We start from the raw sequence: 19,706 nt of genomic DNA on the forward strand, positions 1-19,706 counted from the left end.
TTCTGGGACGGAAAAAAAAAGCAAGATCACTACTAGGAAAGCATAACCGTAAACCCAAGGAATAAATCACCCAAAATTGAAAATAATCATTTACTCATCTCCATGTTCCAAAGACACATGACTTACTTTCTTCCATGGAACACAGAAGAAGAAGTTTTGAAGAACCTTCAAATAACTTTACATAGAGAACCAGTTCAAAGCGAAAAAGTGGTCCATATGACTATATTCCATGAATTCGTAAGCCTTTCTTCTTTTGTGTTCAGTGGAATAAAGAACACTCTTTTGCTTTGCAACAACTTAAAGGTGGATATATATGATAGAAAATTCTAACCTTGGTGATGCAGAGTAGGCACGGGCACATACTGCAATAATGATATAGCAATACTTACAAGCTACTTATTAGGTATTGATATCTTTAAAAAATATCAATATTAAAATTGCAGTTGAATGCATGTAAAATGTTAATTATTTGACCAAAATAAGAGGAATCATACAAAATGCATGTTTTTTTTTTTATTTAGCACTGACCTGAATAAGATATTTCACATAAAAGATGCATACATATAGTCCACAAGAGAAAATAATTGTTGAATTTATAAAAATGACTCTGTTCAAATGGTTACATAAACTTGATTCTTAATATTGTGCTGTTACCTGAATGATCCACAGATGTGTGTGTGTGTGTGTTTTTTTTTTTTCTCAGTGATAGTTGTTCATGAGTCCCTTGTTTGTCCAGAACAGTTAAACTGCTTGCTTTTTCTTTCTTTTTTCTCAGCATTTTTGTGTATTTGAACCCTTTCCAGCAATGAATACATGTTTCCCAGAAGACAAAATAAGTTCAATTTACCCTAATCTTCAAATTCAAAAAGTTCAGGACAAACAAGGTACTCATGAACAACTATCAATAAGCAAAACAAAAACAAAACAAAAACAACAACAACAGCAACAACAACAAAAACAATTGTGCATCAAGTATTAATAATCCAGTGTATGTAAACTTTTGAACCGCATCATTTTTGCTATTAGTTTCACTTGTGGATTATATGTAAATGTTTTTTATGTGAAATATCTTATTCAGGTCAGTACTAAATAAAAATAACATGCATTTTATATGATCCCTCTTATTTCGGTAAAATTATTAACATTTTGCAGATTCTGCAAGGTGTATGTAAACGTTTGACCTCACCTGTATATTAATAAAAAAAAAATGTAGGTTTGGTGTGGTGCTACTTTTCACCTGTTGAAAAATATACAACAAGATGCAATGATATATGATTCATGGTATTTTAGTTTATTTTATTCAATACAATATAGTTTTTTACAATTATAGGTATACAGATTTTAATTTAATTGTGCTTATATTCACTTTTGCAATGCATTTGTTTTTAATTGCCATTATGTGTCATGTACATGTGATTTGACAGCATCGGTATTGCTAAAATTGCTTCCAAAAGTATCTGTATGGTATAGAACTTAAGAATTATGGTATCGTCCATCCCTAATGCCCTAATATCCCACTGAAGTACAGTACACAAAAAGAATATATATATATATATATATATCAAAGGTCAAAGGTCAAAGGTCCCTTTTGAATAAGTTCATTAATGTGTGTGTATATATATATACACACACACACATTAATGAACTTAAGCAATATTTACCCATGAATGACTACATTATTCAGAGAGGCATTTTTAAATGCATGGCATTTGTCAGCACTACTTTGCCGCATCCTGTTAATTCCATTTGGACAAGAAAATTGGCCACCAGCTGATTTAGCTGTTTTGCCAAGTCAGGGGCCATTTTTCAAAACACCAATTATGAGGCCTCGACTCATCGATCAAAGGTCCCTTTTTATACTGAGTGACACAAATTAATTCCAGAGCAGACTCTGCCACATAATGAGAAGCACAACTTCCTGTCATTTCTTTTGGGCCTCTTGTTGTCCCATTAAAGATGGGTCGTGTCTTAAGCACTATGGATATTTATTGCCATATTGTCTCCAACGGTTGTTAATGCAAAAGGGATTCAGTGTTTTAATTTTAAAATCATATCGCATATGCTTGGGTTGGATCCCTAGAGGTTTGATGTGTGTTTTGCAACACAGCACAACTGTTTTATTGCAGTGTTGGCAATACAAGGTCTCTATTGCTGGTGTGGGATCAATAGCACCACCAAATAGTTTCACTGCAGCAAATAAACATCTTTCTGGCACTTGCAGCATGATTGTGCATCTTGTGAACCTTGTTAATTCTTAATAGGCTATGAATAACAGATATATATTTATCAAAATATATTTATGGCTAATATGTTGTGATTCTGTGATGAAAGTTACAGTTGAAGGTGCAACAGATGTTGAACTGTTAATAACATAAATAGGTTCCATTAAAATAAAAGGGATTGAAGTATATATAGTGTGTTTATTTCTTTGGTAGAACTTAGGTAGGTGATGTACTGTACATCCATATTATATAGGCTATATTTATTCACTGACATTTATCCACTGAGTCCAGATTCTAGGATACTTTTGTGCCACACTATTGTGTTTCATATTGAAAGGTGATAATTTGACAGTGAAGGTCTGTGCTCACCACATCTAGATTGCTAAATGTGGGCACAACTGTGCAATTACCTTTTATATTATATTTAATTATAACTATGTGGCCCTGAATTTGTGCATAAACATTCATATAGGCGGCTAATGGGTTTGATCAAGTGCCGCCACTCTCGCTGTGAATCATTTTTGACACCCCGACTTTCATTTGCATAATTAAATGCAAATGGATTGAGGTTGCATAATTAAAAATCTGACATGGATCAGTGTTGTGAAATAGCGTGGATCAGTGTGGTGGAGAATAACAGACATAGTTCATCAGTGACAGGCCTTAGAAAACACAGCCTGTGTAATTGGCTTCACTCTGTTAGGTGAATAACAGTCAGTGTTGTCTGTCTCACACCCACGATTGTGGTGCTTTGTGGTTAGCATAAAAGCATATAGTATGTTTTTGTGGAGTAAGCCCTATTATACTGGTGCTAAGATGATCACTGCTTTGAACACATGGGTTTTCAGGAACACTGTAACACTATTTCCAGAATAACTGAATTTTATTTGCACCCATAATGAGGTTATGAGACAACAATATGGCAACCCAGGTTCTTTGGAAATACGTGTTCGAGGTGACATTTCTGCAACGCCGGTATTACATACCTTATTGCATGTTTCACAGCAGTTTCAAAGTGAAGTGTCCAATGAGTGGTGATAAAATGCGCTTTCAATACGTAGCCATGGCCATGTTTTATTATGTTGGTACAGGCATGTTTTGCTGCATTTTTATTATGTTGCATCAGGTACATATTGCAGCGGTGCAAAATTGAAATGTTTGAGGAGTGTCGCTAAAAGGCTAATGCTCTGTTGTGTTGGAAAATAACATACCCCCCCACATCAAATCCAACCCCAAACCTACCCGATAGTGTTAACAAATGCAAAAGTGATATAAAAATGCACCCGCTGATGCAACCGTGCTATTTTAACTTTGTTATACGCAGATTTCAACTGTCTTGTTGAACCGTAGTTTCACAGGATTCGTACTGGAGTGCTTCACCTCACAAGTGCAACCGAGAAAATCTACTGCGTTAGAAAACCCATACATATGAAGCTGTTTATGTGACGCAAACATTCAAAAGTATCAGTTTTCAAATCTCAAGGCATGTTAAAATTGTTTTGAAGTCATAACATAATGTGCAAAAAAAAGTGTAAAAAATAGGCTTTCTTAATCAAAACTGTGGCCCTGTAAATCACACTTTGTAATAAACGCTGTCTGAGTTTTACTGCCTCTAGTGTGCATTACAAGGTGCATTTACACTGCAGATCTTGATACCCAATTGTGATTTGTTACATCTTCTTTTCGAAGTGATCCATATCCAATATCTTCATTTATACTATACACTTTGCAAAACAACCCAAAGTAGATGCACTGATCTGAGAATATTTTAGGCTTTTTCCTGTTTACATGTTTGTGGGTCATATCCAATCTGTGCCACACGGGAGGAAAAAAAATGGAATTGGGTCACTTCAACCATGTAATGTAAATGCTGTCTAATTGAAAATGATGGTTTGTTCTCAAGCATGCAGCTCATATTTTTACCACGTTCAAAACCGTTTCTCCCTTCCAGGACCTTTGAGGACACTTTTATTGATTATCAGGTTCCATATGGTTAGGGGTAGATGCAGGGGTGGGCTCTAGTGATAGGGAGAAGTAAAGTCTCAATAAGGCAACATCCATTTGTATTTTTATTAAATATAACCATATAATGAAAACTGTGTTAATAATATGTAGTATTTTATAATATATTACTGTACTCTGAGATGCAAAAAAACTTCCCCTATTTGCACTCAGTATAAATGGCCTCTAACACTATTGACCCAGATGGGAGTGAGGTTTAGGGCGCTATCATACACTTGGCGCAATGCGACACCAGGTGCAACGCAAGTGTTTTTTGCTAGATTCAGCCAGACGCAGTTATCATTTTCATGTCCAGCGCCACTTTGTTTAAATTACAAATGCACATCTGTTTGCCCATGGGTGTGCTGGTCTAAAAATGAGGTGTGTTCAGGCGCATTGTTGGCGCATTGCTATTTTGAGGCAACTGAAAACATTTCCACCAACTAAAACCTGATCTCAAGTCAATGGCGCAGTATTTATTAATTTTTATTTTAATTGATTTAAAGGGTTCTTTAGTAATACATGCTAAGTATAAAAAATTAAGGGATTACAATGTAGAACTGCACAACTGGCTTTTAAAGGGAATGGGAGATGAGACTAATTGGTTTATTGCACATTACACCTAAAACACACCCATGACTCATTAAGAGAATAGGTACAACCCCTTTGGACCATGTGTGCTGCCCATTTTTTGTGTTTTTTTCCATCGTTAAATTAGCAAAAGTGGTTTCGGACATGTCCTGAGTGCACCTGCGCCATGCACTTCAGACCATTCGGTTAGATAGTTAAAATAGTGCCCAAGATGCACGGTAGCGAATAATGCTACAAGCTATGATCTTTAGCATCTGTGTTAGTGTGCCCACCTACTATACTGACGACCGAGTTTGAGTCCTGCTCAGAGTGGGGTGGTTCAAACTGGTGGGGTTATATTGGTATCGTGAGGTGTAGGGGGATGTTATGCAGGTAAACCTCACTCCCCGATCTCAAGAGGTGTATAAGCGATTAAGGTTAAAGGCTGTGGTCTTTAGAATCCTGATTAGCATGCCCACCTCCCATGCTGATTATCCGGGTTTGAATGGGGCAGTTTGGACTGGTGGGGTTACATTGCTGCTGTGACCCAGATGGGAGTGAGGTTTAGAGGGGTGAGTGTATTGTAGGACAACTGGTAAGTGCTGTGCGGGTAAACTAGGGTTGTGTCGATAGACTAGGCGCCTAACTTCAGCGATGCAGTTCTGAGAGCCACTTCTGGGACGCTTCAGAAACTTGCTGCGAGGTGGCTGGTATAAACGCAGGAATTGACCAGAGTGGCCACGATCAGCTCCAGTGGCCGCATCGTAGAGCTGATCATGTTGAGCGCACGCTGAGGGGGAGTTTTGGGTGGGAAGCATGCAAACTGTGATTGCGTGCAGTTGCTGACGCTCACAAAAGCGTGCAATCGCTTTCTTATATGTGCTGTTTTTTCGGTTTCACTTTCACTTACAAAATCGATCATGTTCAGCATGGAAAAGAGAGGATGGAAAAGGGTGGCACAGTAACTCGTTTGGGGGGCCATGGCCTGTGAATGCTAACCCCTTCGCACAGACGTGTATAGTGTAAATAAGGGGTAAGAGATTTATTTATCATACAGTGATTTAACTGTATTGTAGGCTATTTACTTCTGGTACTGGGAGTGTTTATTAAAGTGCATAAACTTGCGCTAGAATAGGCTAGGCTAGTCAGTGATGATTGATCATGTTAATGTACTTTGCTTGTTTTCAGTAGCTGCTTTTTGAATAACTAAGGAAATGTAAGCATTGGTATCTTACAATGTTTCTATTAAATTGATATCATGTTAAACACAAATTAAATTGAAAACATTAGGTTGCTTTCAGCCTTATGCTGGTGTTGGTTCACTTTCCGGCAGTGAAACTAAATAAATAAATAAATAAATTACCATGATAATATTGTGTATCTGCATTCTCACAGGCTGACGATAGGACGATATGAAAATTGAGCGTATGACCCAACACTAGGGTAAACCTCACTCCCCTGATCTCAAGAGGTGCAGCAGCATTTGACGCAAGAGGCTATGGTCTTTAGTGTCCTTGTTAGCATGTCCATTTCCCATGCTCACGACCTGGGTCCGGAGGGGTTAAATTAGAAGTACACTAGTATTCCATAAACATAGTCCATGTCACCCTGAGGATCAATAACTTTAGGCCTTGTGTGAACTCCTCTCCTCTCTTTTCCAGGTGGCCCGTCTCGCTGGTCATCTCCTCCATGCGACTGCTGCTGCAAAGGTCACAAGGGTGAAGGCGAAGGTGAGAGTGGAACCTCCTTCAACGAACTCTCCACCTCCAGCTCAGAGAGCCATTCTGAGGCCAGCTCCCCGCAAGGTACCGTCATCCGCGGCCCGGTCAGCCGACAGACGCACGTGCAAACGTTGGACAGGCCTCCCAAGAAAGGCCCCGTTCAGCATCTCCTGCAGCAGCAGCAGTCCGAGCAGCGTCGCAAGAGCGACCTTCTCCGGACGCTCACCGCAAGTTCCCGGGACACCAGCACCTGTAAGAAGCGGCCGGCGAAAGAAAAGTTGACTGCCGAAGAGGAGCTGGAGAAGTGCATCCAGGACTTCCGCAAGATCAAGATTCCCGAGCACTTTCCCGAACGCAAGTACATGTGGCAGGCCGACCTCCTGCGCAAATACCGTCTTTGAGGGATGGCGGTAACCTTCAAACCTAAAAGCGCAAACTACGTGTTCACTACTAACTACAGCTACAACTACTATTGCTAATACACACCACACTACTACTGCCTCTGACTTGTTGTCAATGTTGGTCGATAACCCGAGCGACCACTTCATCTGCTCGAACGCTAATTGTTTACTTGTAAACACGTACATTTTTGTAGAGTTCCAGAGAGACACGAGTGAGACGCACTACTACTTGTCTCTTTGGTTTCGGTCCGTTGCTGAGCTACACTTTATGTGTAATCGTGTGTTTGTTACAACTGATTTTTTGACCTCGGTATGTTAGTGCCACAGCGATTGAGTTGAGGTGGCCCAGAGGTTGAAAGATGAATGTGTATCCACCTCATAAATAATGCATGTGGTCCCAACTGTGCCCTTTCTAAGAATAGCCACTGCCTTGGCGGATGTGAGAGTGGGTTTCCATTTCAACAATCTGAGAAGCACAGAAGATCATGGAGCCAAACGTGTTTTCCCTTTTTTCGGATTCTCCATGTTCCATTTTCATACCTCAGCTAAGCTACTATCAAAGACCCCTCTGCATATACCGTAGTCATGGCATAAATAGGTTGTGGGTGGAAACTCAATAGCATCACATAAAGGCTTTAAAACTGCTGCCTGCAACATACTGATTTTAACATGATATTCCAAACGGGAGTGGATGATTGCTTACACTTGAGGTCAAAGGTTAAATATGGAATGTTTGGAACAATCATGACAATAACAGGAAAAGATTAGGGTTATATCCTGGAAACAATCACACACTGATCAACGCGAACATAGTTTAAGGTTGTGCAATGTTTTTGCAGAACACATTACGCTGTTTATTGAGTGATTCTGAGAAATGGAAAACTTCTGGTTGTATCCGTAAGGACTATTAAATTTAATGAGACATATACATAGCTGATAATATTTCAGTGGAAACATATTGGTGTACGTAATGCTTAATAATAAATACCATCCTTAACAAACATCATTTTTGAAACACACCAATAAAGCTTAGATGTGTTTTGCTTAATTTAACATTTTGCAAGGATTTTGGAAAACCAGTAAAAACATCGTAAGTTGCTGCTATTGAATTTATTTTAAATCTATGCTAGACAGACCTTGGTGTAAGGACTATGGAGTAATAGCTTACAATAATATTTAAATAAAAACATAATAATAATAATAATAATAATAATAATAATAATAATAATGCAACATATGTATTTTCAAACAATTAAATGATCATTTATAATTGTGGAAGAGAGAAAAAAATGATCAGCCTCTTCATCTATCATTTTACGCTGTTGTTTTTTCACGAATTTCTTATATTTTATACCTCAACTGTTTATGATGAACAGCCTTAAACTGAGTTTACCTTAAGAAATGTTTTTAATGTAAGACAATTTAAGTACACAAATGTGACTAGATGTTCAAAGAAAGGCACGTACTGTATGTTTATGTATCACAGATATAATATATAAGATCCAGACCTTTTGGTTTGTATTGTATTCTGTGTTCTGAGACATCTACTACTTAACTAGAATATATATTTCATTAAAACATCACATTTATTTTCATGTCTACGAAAATAGCCCAAATGTATTACCATAAATAGAAGATGTTGTCTCTCATTTCACTACAGATGCAAAGTCTCCAGATGCATGCTTATGATGAATTTGATTTAGAAAGTTAGGAAAAGGCCAAAGGACAGGAACAGTTTGAGGGGTAAATAAATGACGGACATGGTCTTGCAAACTGTCTTTTCTCAAAGTAGCCCTTTGAATTGGAATATAAATTAAAATTCATTGAGTGCTCATCAGAACGTAGCCTCCAGCCTCTCATTCTCTTATCATGAAGCCTACTAAACAGAAAGCTAAAAATGAAAGGGCAGAGAGAATATCATCTATAATAGAATAGATTATTTATTAACTGTATGCCTAAAAGGATACATTATAGTCATTATTTTATTGCACATATTTCCTACTTTTTTCCAAATACTGTCCATATTGTAAAATAATAAAATTACAAATCACTTGTAAATAACATTAAAATGTCTTTTATATGAATTGCACTTATAATCTGTAAGAGATTTACTCTTCAACCACGATGACAGCTAATTATAATAAAAGTGTTTGGAATCCATATAAATTATATAAATGAATTATATGAAAAAAGTACCAGATGAAGCTAAAGTAACAGAATGGGAAAAGACCCAGTTGTGGAATTTAATGTTAAGCTGTTACCAGGTAGCGTATGTCACACATGAGCACAACTCACCTAAAGCACAAACTCACCACTGCTTTGTACCAGGAAGTACCTGGAGATTCAGGTGCCATTCATGCTGTGCTGTGCAGGCACCACACATTCATACTCTAGCTTCTATAAGCAGACATTTTTCTTTATTTTATATAGGCCTACATCTATGTCAACACTATTTTGGAGATATATAGCAAGGGCTTTGGAGGTAAAAGCCAGACAAAGAGATTGATACATTATCATTTGATTAGATTTAAAAGTCAGTAATGGAATTAATAGCATTATGATTATAACTCAGTGGAAATCCAATGAAATGTTTTGCTTATGTTTGGGTTCCATTCAAAGACGCATTCACACTGGCAGTGGTATATGTTAAACATCAGATATGTTTTAATTGACTGTTGAACATTGTGCTGCGTGTAGCATTTGCACTTTCATTGTGGACAGACAAATTACTTGTTACTAAAAGCTAGGCCTCTTTCACACCCCATTCAAAGACATTGCTACAAATCTAAAGAGATGAAATAATGGTTGAATTTATAAAAATGACCCTGTTCAAAAGTTTACATACATGTGATTCTTAATACTGTGTTGTTACCTGATTTTTTTTAGTGACAGTTGTTCGTGAGTCCCTTGTTTGTCCTGAACAGTTAAACTCTTCGCTGTTCTTCAGAAAAATCCTTCAGGTCCCACAAATTCTTTGGTTTTTCAGCATTTCTGTGTATTTGAACACTCACTGATGCTTCAAAAGGAAAAACGACGCATTAAGAGCCAGGGGTGTAAACTTTTGAATGGAATGAGGAAGTGTACATTTTTATTATTTTGCCTAAATATCCTTTTTTTTTTTTTTTTTTTTGATTAGTACTGCCCTTCAGAAGCTACAGAAGACACTTACATGTTCCCCAGAAGACAAAAATAAGATAAATTTACCCTGATCTTCAGATTCTAAAAGTTTGGCTCTTAATGCATCGTTTTTCCTTCTGAAGCATTAATGAGTGTTTGAACCTTCTGTAATAGTTGTATATAAGTCTCCCAGGTGTCCTCAGCGTGAAAAGATGGATTTCAAAATCATACAATTGTTGTTGGAAAGGGTTCAAATATACAAAAATGCTGAAAAACAAAGAATTTGTGGGACCTGAAAGAATTTTCTGAAGAACAGCAAAGAGTTTAACTGTTCAGGACAAACAAGGGACTCATGAAAAAAAAAAAAAAATCATGTAAACTTTTGAATGGGGTAAAATTAAATTTTCTCGTGGACTATATGTAAACCTCTTTTATGTGAAATATCTTATTCAGGTGAGTACTAAATAAAAAAAAAATAACTTTAGCATTTTGTATGATCCATCTTATTTTGATCAAATAATAAACATTTTGCAGATTCTGCATGGTGTATGTAAACTTTTGACTTCAGCTGTAGTTATTTATTAGAAACATACATTTTCAAAAATAAATGTAACTGCTCAAAAATGTGTGTTTTCAGTATGGGTGTGTGCAGTTTACACTGTAAATCAAAACGTCAAAGTATCAACAAGTTATGTTTATTTCAGGCTTTTGCACACTCTCAATAACAATTGTATAGTTTGTTGCCATCATTAGAGGAAATGTTCAATTTAGCAACCCAGAAATCACTTTACATTCTGTATAGAGTTGCAGCTCTGTTACACTCCAGAACTGCTGTGGATGTAAAAGCACAGCATGCTCTCCTGCTGCTGCTTTGCCTACACACTTGTGTATGCGGTGTGAAACAGGCCTCAGTTAGACTATAAGATGCAGCATCTATTGTTCATTTGAAATTCCATGGCCACGACACAGGTTTCATCTCACATCTCTCAGAGGTATAGCTCTCAGCAGTTTCCCTTCAGCTCATTTTGCAATATTCTGCAATATTCGTTGTTACTGTCAGAAAACAGTTTTTTTTAAACGATCTTGTCTTTGTCAGATTGGATGGGATAGTCTGATTCCCCCCTTTCTATTTTAAAGGACAAACTCATCATCTTTCTCTTTATTTAAGTCTGCAGCAAGCTGTACCTTGCGATCAGTGTTATGCTATTGTGTTTGACGTTTATTTACATGCACATGTTCAGTTTCACACCTAGAAATAATTTGAGATAAGTAAATAAATATTTACACTGATAAACTGACTAGAATGATATGCTTCAACACAGCCAGGATCAGAATGCCACAAATGTTCAAAATGTGGTGGATCCCTTTGTCATATTTCATAATATTCTAATATAGACCTTAGACATACATGAAAAACATGCATTTTAATATATGTCTGAAAAATATATCTTCATAAAGATAAACATTCCTTTAAAAAATTTTAGAAAGTGAATTTTTGGCACTGCAACAAGCAGAAACATACAGCACTTGTTTATAATTTAGTTTTTCACATTTTTCTTTAATATTGTAAAAGTTAATGAGAATATGCATTGAAACTACACTGTAAATACTCTTCAAATTCAAACACCAACCCAACCAACCCAAACTCAAGGCAATTCATAACTATTTAACATTTTGGCAAATTGTTGGGAATAGAGGTGGGCCTTCATGCTTACAAAAACTGTATGTCTAACATCATACAAATTCATATAAAGTCGTCACCTCATACAATAGTTACTTTTTCATGTGAGATTGGGATGTTGTACCCATTGAAGAATGGTGTACTGTATGTAAAAGCTCTTATTTAATGAATCATAATAGTGTGTTTTGAAGTTTGCTCTGTATTTTCACAAGCACACGGAGGAATGAAAGAGATGTTTAGGATTTTGAATGTTATAGATGTGTATGTTATTCTGAGCAATGAAAAATGTGCATTAAAACGCAGGCTCTGTTGGCTTTCAGCTCATTGGTTTTATTTATAACCATACTAGTATATTGTTATTTCAAGTCAAAATGAAGCCTGAAAGTGGGTTGCTGAACTCGAAAAGAAAGAAAATCTTATGATTCTGAGCAACCTTTTGAAGCAGGCCAGCAAGAAGAAGTGCTTGGCACATATTTTGTGAGACATTGCGTCTGTTTCTGCTCCTTTCAGATGTTCACATACTCGTGGTCTGCTCTCCCGCCAGGCAGGCCTGTTTAAAGTGTTGCCTGGCGTATCAACAGCTACACCCCCTATTGTTTGAGCCCTTTTTATGTTTTCTTTTTAACCCACGAAAAAAAAAAAGAAGAAAAAGAAAAAAAGTCAACTGCATAAGACTGACAAAACCGTATGTGTGAGAATAAAACCAATACATGAATGCATTAAAATGCTAATTTATAAAGTTGCAGAACACACCACAAAAAGGATGTTGTTTGGTGTTGTTTTGACTTCAAAAAGGTTCAGATCATTGTGCGCATGCCAGTGTATGAAATATTGCAAATGTTTGTCTGTTCGTGATGATATTAAAACATACCAAAAATACAGGGAAAAAAAAGGTAAAGCACAAAGTGTGGGTTGTGTCTGCTAATGTTTGCCACAAATGTACTGTATATTGTTATGTATAAAAGAGAGCATCATCTGAGATGTCTTTAGATACAAGCATAGAGGATTTAAAAATGTACAAGTACATGAAATAAAGTTCTATAGAAACAAATTGTTTTGCCATGTGGTATTGAGATATTGACTGAATGATTTACAGCTTGGAATAAATATATTCTGAAAAGTTATAAAACAGCATTAGAATCAAAGCATTTGCAGTGAAAAATGAAGAAGAGACTGGTGAATGGTTTAGGCTCTTTCTGCACAAATAAACATGCATATCTAGCCTCCTCATTCCATATGTCGAGTATGCTGGACATATTTTTTGTAGTCCGACACAGTTTTCTGGCCAGATTCTGGGTGTTTCTGAGCAAGTTTCATAGAACATCATATTGATGGCACATTTTAAATGAACTATGAATCATAAATCAGCCATAGTGTTTCAGAACATAAAGTAGCTACAAATGACCAAAAGATGGTTTTGAAGCTTTATAATTTTTTGCATATAATGCTACTTTTTAATGTTATAGTATAGAATAGAATAGAATAGAATAGAATAGAATAGAATAGAATAGAACAGAATAGAAAAGTACAGTTAACAAATAATACAGTTAATAAACTGTTCCAAAAAAATTGCATATTAAAAATGTTACACATTAAGATGTTATTTGCATTGCTCACTACTTTATTCATGTAATGCTGCTTTAATGTAACAACAACAACAACAAAACAACAACAACAATAATAATAATAATACATTTTTCATTCAAATGATTTTTTCATGTAATTATTTTATTTTATTTTATATTATTCTGTAAACTCCCAGCACTGGGGTTACACGAGTTAGTGCACTCTCAGGGCTGGGTTGCGGCAGGAAAGGCATCCGGGGTAAAAACATGTGCCAAATCGGCTGTGCAGATCACTCCGCTGTGGCGACCCCTGCTAAAAAAGGGAGCGATTGGAAGGAGAGAGAGAGAGAGAGAGAGAGAGAGAGAGAGAGATTTTATTCTGTAAACTTCTACATTTCTTTCAAATTTCTTCCAAAAAAAAAAAAAAAGCCAATTTAGCAATTTAGAGCAATCTGGACAATCGGACAAAATAACAAAAAAGATGGCATGTTTTCAGAGTTTATATTAATTTTTAACTGCAGAAGATAACAAAAAAAATAAATAAAATAAAATAAATAAATAAATAAATAAATAAATAAATAAATAAATCTTGGTGCAATAACTGATTTTCAATCACTACAAATGAAAACATTTATTATTTTGACCAACTTTCTGGTAAGTAAGTAAGTAAGTAAATACATATATACATACATACATACACACACACACATATATATACGTAAAAATGTTAATGTTTTTACTTGAAAATTGGAAGAAATGTTATCAGACCTTTATAGAATAAAGCAAATATTAACATTTTACTCAAACTCATACCTAGTAAATCCAGAGAGATAAATAGTAAATGCTAGCAAAAGTATAAATATTTAATCAATATATGTGATCCTGGACCACAAAACCAGTCAAAAGGGTCTGTTTTTAAATTGAGATTCGTCTGAATTTCCATTAATGTGGTTTGTTAGGATAGGACAATATTTGGCCGAGATACAACAATTTGAAAATCTGGAATCTGAGAGTGCAAAAAATCAAAATACTGAGAAAATTTGCCTTTAAAGTTGTCCAAATGAAGTTCTTAGCAATGCATATTACTAATCAAAAATTAAGTTTTGATATATTTACTGTAGGAAGTTTACAAAATATCTTCATGGAGCACAATCTTTACTTAATATTCTAATGATTTTTGGCATAAAAGAAAATGTGATTATTTTGACCCATACAATGTGCTGTTGGTTATTGCTACAAATATACCTGTGCTACTTACGACTGGTTTTGTGGTCCAGGGTCACATACATTTTCACACTACACATTGTTACTCATACATTAACAACAAGTTCATCCCTTAGCACTGCTAAGAAATAAAAATTAATCTGGAAAGCAAAGCAAGAAAATCGAGAGACCCCACACACCCTTATCAAGAATCTTGTGATGTTGCTGTTGCCTGTTTTCCCAGGCAAGATTTCTGAGGACAGCGTTTAGCTGGAGAGAGCAAAGCAATCTGCCATAGATCTCCCTTTAGAGTGAGCCGTCTCTCCCTTCATCTCACAGGGAGGGGCTGTGCTACTGTCAGGATTACACAGATAAGGAAGCAGCATTCATCTATTTTTCAACGTAATGGATGAGCGTGCTTCAACTGGAGATGGGATCAGATGATTGGTAGAACACAGCTCATAAACCAAAACGGATATGCAGCCAGAGATCAGTTAGGCTAGATCAAATCTTCCATTTAACTGACATAAATAACTCATTAGCCAATCCAGCACTGTGGTCATTAGCAAGTTCATTTCAGTACAAAAACATTTTCACTTAAAAATGAAACTTCATTTTTAACTCGCCCTCAGATCTGTTTTAATATGCACAATAAAGATGTGGACTTGGATGCATTTTGAAATGTAAACTAAAGTGATTAACTACAGCTTTTGCCTCAATAAACTCCTGATGTGCTTATTAATTAGTAAGGTTGTTAAGTTTCGGTATGGGGTAGGATTAAGGTATCTAAAATATGTTCAAACAATAAGCAACCAATATGCTAGTAATGTGCATGCTAATAAGCCACAAGTTAATAGTAAGCACTGGTCCCTAAAGTGTTACAGATAAAAATAAAGTCAAAATGTTTTCTTTAAGATATACTTACAGTATAAAACATGCCATTTTCAGAAACAAGAATTTAATCGACAGTATCCAATTAAGAAACATTACATTACGGTAACAGCAACTAACTGCTTGGTTTTGTTCCGTTTCTGCCATCTTTGATCATGTGCACGCATGTAAGTTCCTCAGCCCCCATTACCAGCAGACAGCATGGATGTATCTGCCCCTCAGAGACAGTCAGCTCCTCACATCCCAGCTCTGATTAAAGAATCAGATGGTGCCATTACATTTTCTACTCGCGCTCTCTCCCATCAGTACCTCAGAACAGGACCGGCACAGAACAGGAAATGCAAAGTGTTATGGTGCAGTCAGATATATAAATTCTGTCATAAAAGTCTTCAGGGTGAGCCATTTCGTTTCAGATCCATTTCCCAGCCGTCGTCTAACGGCAGCACATCTGTGATGAGATATTTTGTCAAGCACAGTGAACTATTTGGAAATACACTTTTTGAGATTTAACATTATGCCGGGTGATCTGTGTAAATCACAGCGGTACACTGACTACAATGGTGCGCTGAACTGATTTAATGTAAGATTTAGGTTTTGCGCCATGAACATTGTATAGCACTCTTGTGGGTTGAAAATGAGCTTTCATTTGCAAGCTGCTTTCAAGATGAGCTGTATACGCAAATTTCAGTGTTCACCATATCTGAACCATGTGTGACAAAAAATAAAATCTTTCCAAGTCAATCCGTATTTTTGTCCTAATCAGAGGTTCTTTTTCCTGTAAAACAACATAACTTGCTGCCTAACCAGTGTAGTACGAATAAATTTTTTTGAAGATATTAACTAACTAGTCACACCTGTTTCTGTAGTACCTAAGCAACCATACTGACATAATTGTATTTCCCTTGTTTGAACTGCGTTGTCTCAACAATATAGAGCTGTTGTTACTGATTTCACATGAATGTGGTGGAGTTATAACTTTCGATAATTCAGTTCATGATAATTCAGTTCATATAATGTGTTATTTGGAAAGTATATACCAATAAACACTTTGAGGTCATACATACTTCAGGTAAAGTGGGCCAATAATCCAAGTAATAAAAGAAAGTCACAAGAGAAAATTTGACAAGACAAAGAGCTGAACTGAATGAGGGTTAGGCATGCACAAAATAATGAGTGGTAAAAGAAGGGAGAGGTGTGAGAATTCAGTGAGCAAATCTGTACACGTGGTAACAAATGTCTAGTGAGGTTCCACAAGGATCTGTTCTGGGCCCAATCTTGCTTTCATTATATATGCCACTTTTCATAAGCATGGAGTATCTTTTCATTGTTTCGCCGATGACACTTAGGTGTACCTACCTTTGCGAAAACAGGATAAAAGTTATTTTCTTCACTACTGAGATAAAAGAAGTTAAAGGGAAGTTAAACCTTGGACGTCACAAACTTTTCTGAATTTGAATGAAAGTCTGAAACAATCTGGTTCAGGGCTTCTGACACCCAAAACTCTTTTGACTTGGGCAATTTAGCCCCTTTTCATAAATCTGTGGTGAACAACCTTGGTGTCCAATTTGATAGTTCTTTGAAATTTGATAAACAGACCAATTTAGTTGTTTCTTCTATGTAAGATCAATAGGAAAGGTTAAACTGTTCTCCAGTAATTGTGAAATGATTATTCATGCATTTATTTCTGAAAGACTAGATTACTGTAACTCGCTGTATGTGGGTGTTAGCCAGATTTGCCAGATTTGAACAGGTATGTAACACAGATTTTAACCTCACTTCATTGATTGCCAGTTCAGTACAGAATTGATTTTAAATAATCGATCATTGCAAATAAAGTATTGCATAACTTGGCCACAGATTCTAAACCACCCAGATTCTTAGGTCAGCAAATCAGATGACTCTAGACACTCCAAGGACCAGACTGAAATTGAGTGATGACCAGACATTTGCAGTAGAAGCTCAGAATCTACTACCACATCTTAGAATGGTTCGTTCTTTAGGTTTTTTTAAACGAAACCTGAAATTTGGCAGACGTGGCATAATGGTTAGAGAATCGGATTTGTACGTCAAAGGTCATGGGTTTGAGTCTTGGTATCTGATGCATATGGCACACAAAAGTGGAAACACTTCAGGAGTTTTGAAGTCGTTATCGGATTGGTTAAAGTATACAGGATTTCCGGGAGATGTGTGTGTCACATTCCTTAATGGTTTGCCTGGAAACAAAGATGCTGTGACGCCAAATCCCCTCATGAAAGAATAAACCCATCGTGTTTACAACTGTGATGATGAGCGCTAATCAGGATCAACTAAATGCTGGAAATATGTGAAATATTTAAAGTTCACACACTGGTCTGTTATAGTGGGGACATTTCCACATGACGTAGCACAAAACTAAACATGACTGGTTGCTTTACCTGTCTGTCATATGATGTGCTTTACCTGTCAGTCTTGGGTGGCCCTTGGCCATTCAAAGCAACCAAGGTTTCCAGACCTTCTGCTGTCAGTCTGGCCAAGCGAGACTAGAGTCTCTGTACCGGCAGGGTTTGTAGGTGGATTGACCCACACCTGTCACTGGTTTATGTGTCTTGCCTGTACTGCATCTCTTTGCTGGTGTTCAAACCTGCCTGTTTTTGACCATATCTATGAATAAATCTTTGCACTTGGATCTACCCGCTTCACATCTTGTTCGCTCTGTAACAATATCTGAACAACAGTAAACTTATGATAAGCGACTGTTTAACATAAAATGTTTTTATTTTTTACTTTGTTCTAATATCAGACAATAGACCAAAATATTCCAGTAATCAACCATGTGTTTTTTGAAGTATAATTAATAAATCTTGAGATGCGTCTTGCACTGCATGCCAATTAAAAACCAATTGATTCATGCCTGAAGCATCATATTAGTCTAGGGAAGAGCCATGTGAAATCTTAAAAGGTTTACAATGGGGAAATCAGGCATAGAGCTATGTTGCATTATTAGTGTGTCATGTAGGAGTATTTATAGTTTTAATTAAAACCCTCCAGGCCACTGGCTTAGTGCAAAAGCTCTTTGTAAATCTAAATGATGTGCCAGTGCTTACAAAGAGTTGGTATGATGGTTGTAATTGAAATCAAATGTGTTAGCCACTTTTAAAATATTTATTTATTCATTGTATGTGCTAATAGAGGTTGACATTGATATATAAGCCTGAGTAATGGAAAATGTGAGAGAAGATGTAAACCCACATGCCTAGATAATTTGACAGCCCGACATCTGCAAAGGTAAGACTTTTTTAAGGCAACATCACTGGCATCTGCAATTCTTCTGTGCCGTAGGAATCAATTCAAATAATTTGCATCATAATGCAATTGACCTTTCACTAAGCTCAGACACCCCTTGGTTACTTTTTTTAAAAGTGAAGAGAAAAGTGAAGAGAAACAATTATGTCATTCACAATAATTTCTTGTCACTGTTGATTCCTGTTTCCTTGGTTAAAGGGACTGATTGGTTTATCTCTATTAAGGATTGTGGGTAGTGTAGTCTTCAATTTGGTTATGAAATGTGATTGTAAAGAAATCTTATTTTAAAATCACTTTGAATTGTGGCATCTACATAAACACATACCATCATTTAATAACTTAAATTTCATGGTAGGTCTGCCTTAAAAGGTTTATATGCTATTTCCAATCCAATTGTTATGGTCTGTACTGAAACTAACCTGTTGTACAACTTATTCGCAGGTCACCTCTGAATGTACAGCATGTCACATCTTGAAATCATTGGCCTGCAGCAGTGAAAGACTATGATGCTCCTGTCAGCAAGAACATGGTCCACTGGGCTGCTGGGCATAGTTGGAAATTGGAAAAATATTGCCTCTTCTTGTGAATCTCGATTTCTGCTGTGAAACACAGATGGTAGGGTCAGAATTTGGTGTACACAGCCGGAATCCATGGATCCATCCTCCCTTCTGTCAACAGCACAGGCTGGTCCTGGTGGTGTAATGGCGTGGAGAATGTGTTCTTGGCACACATGAGCCCTCTTAATACCATTCAAGCATCATTTGAATGCTGTGCACCATGTGCATCTCTTTATGGCTGCATTTAACCCATTCTCAGATGAATACTTGCAAAAAGGTCCAGTTGCATTGTGTACCAGCTCTGGATAGACACATCAACTCAAGCTGATCGCAAAAATGAAATTATTACAATGAAATTACAATATTACATAAGGGCTTTTCACATGAAACATATCCTTAATTTCTTGAACCAATTATGCTTATAACTCAACAATGCATGTGGTCCTGTAAACATGTTAAAATGTTTTTCTTTTTCGTAAATGGCTTTTTGGTCTG

General features: G+C 36.4%; 1 protein-coding gene across 1 annotated transcript in view; it reads left to right on the plus strand.

Moving 5' to 3' along the window:
- Positions 1–9,793, plus strand: part of kctd16b (potassium channel tetramerization domain containing 16b) — an 89,026-nt gene extending 79,233 nt beyond the window's left edge. The window contains exon 2 of the mRNA XM_051093348.1: positions 6,455–9,793. Coding sequence (XP_050949305.1) covers positions 6,455–6,915 — 461 coding nt within the window. The 3' untranslated portion in view covers positions 6,916–9,793. The remainder of the gene's footprint in view (positions 1–6,454) is intronic.
- Positions 9,794–19,706: the final 9,913 nt, after the last annotated feature.

This window comes from Labeo rohita, chromosome 21, assembly GCF_022985175.1.
Source record: "Labeo rohita strain BAU-BD-2019 chromosome 21, IGBB_LRoh.1.0, whole genome shotgun sequence".
Taxonomy (NCBI): domain Eukaryota; kingdom Metazoa; phylum Chordata; class Actinopteri; order Cypriniformes; family Cyprinidae; genus Labeo; species Labeo rohita.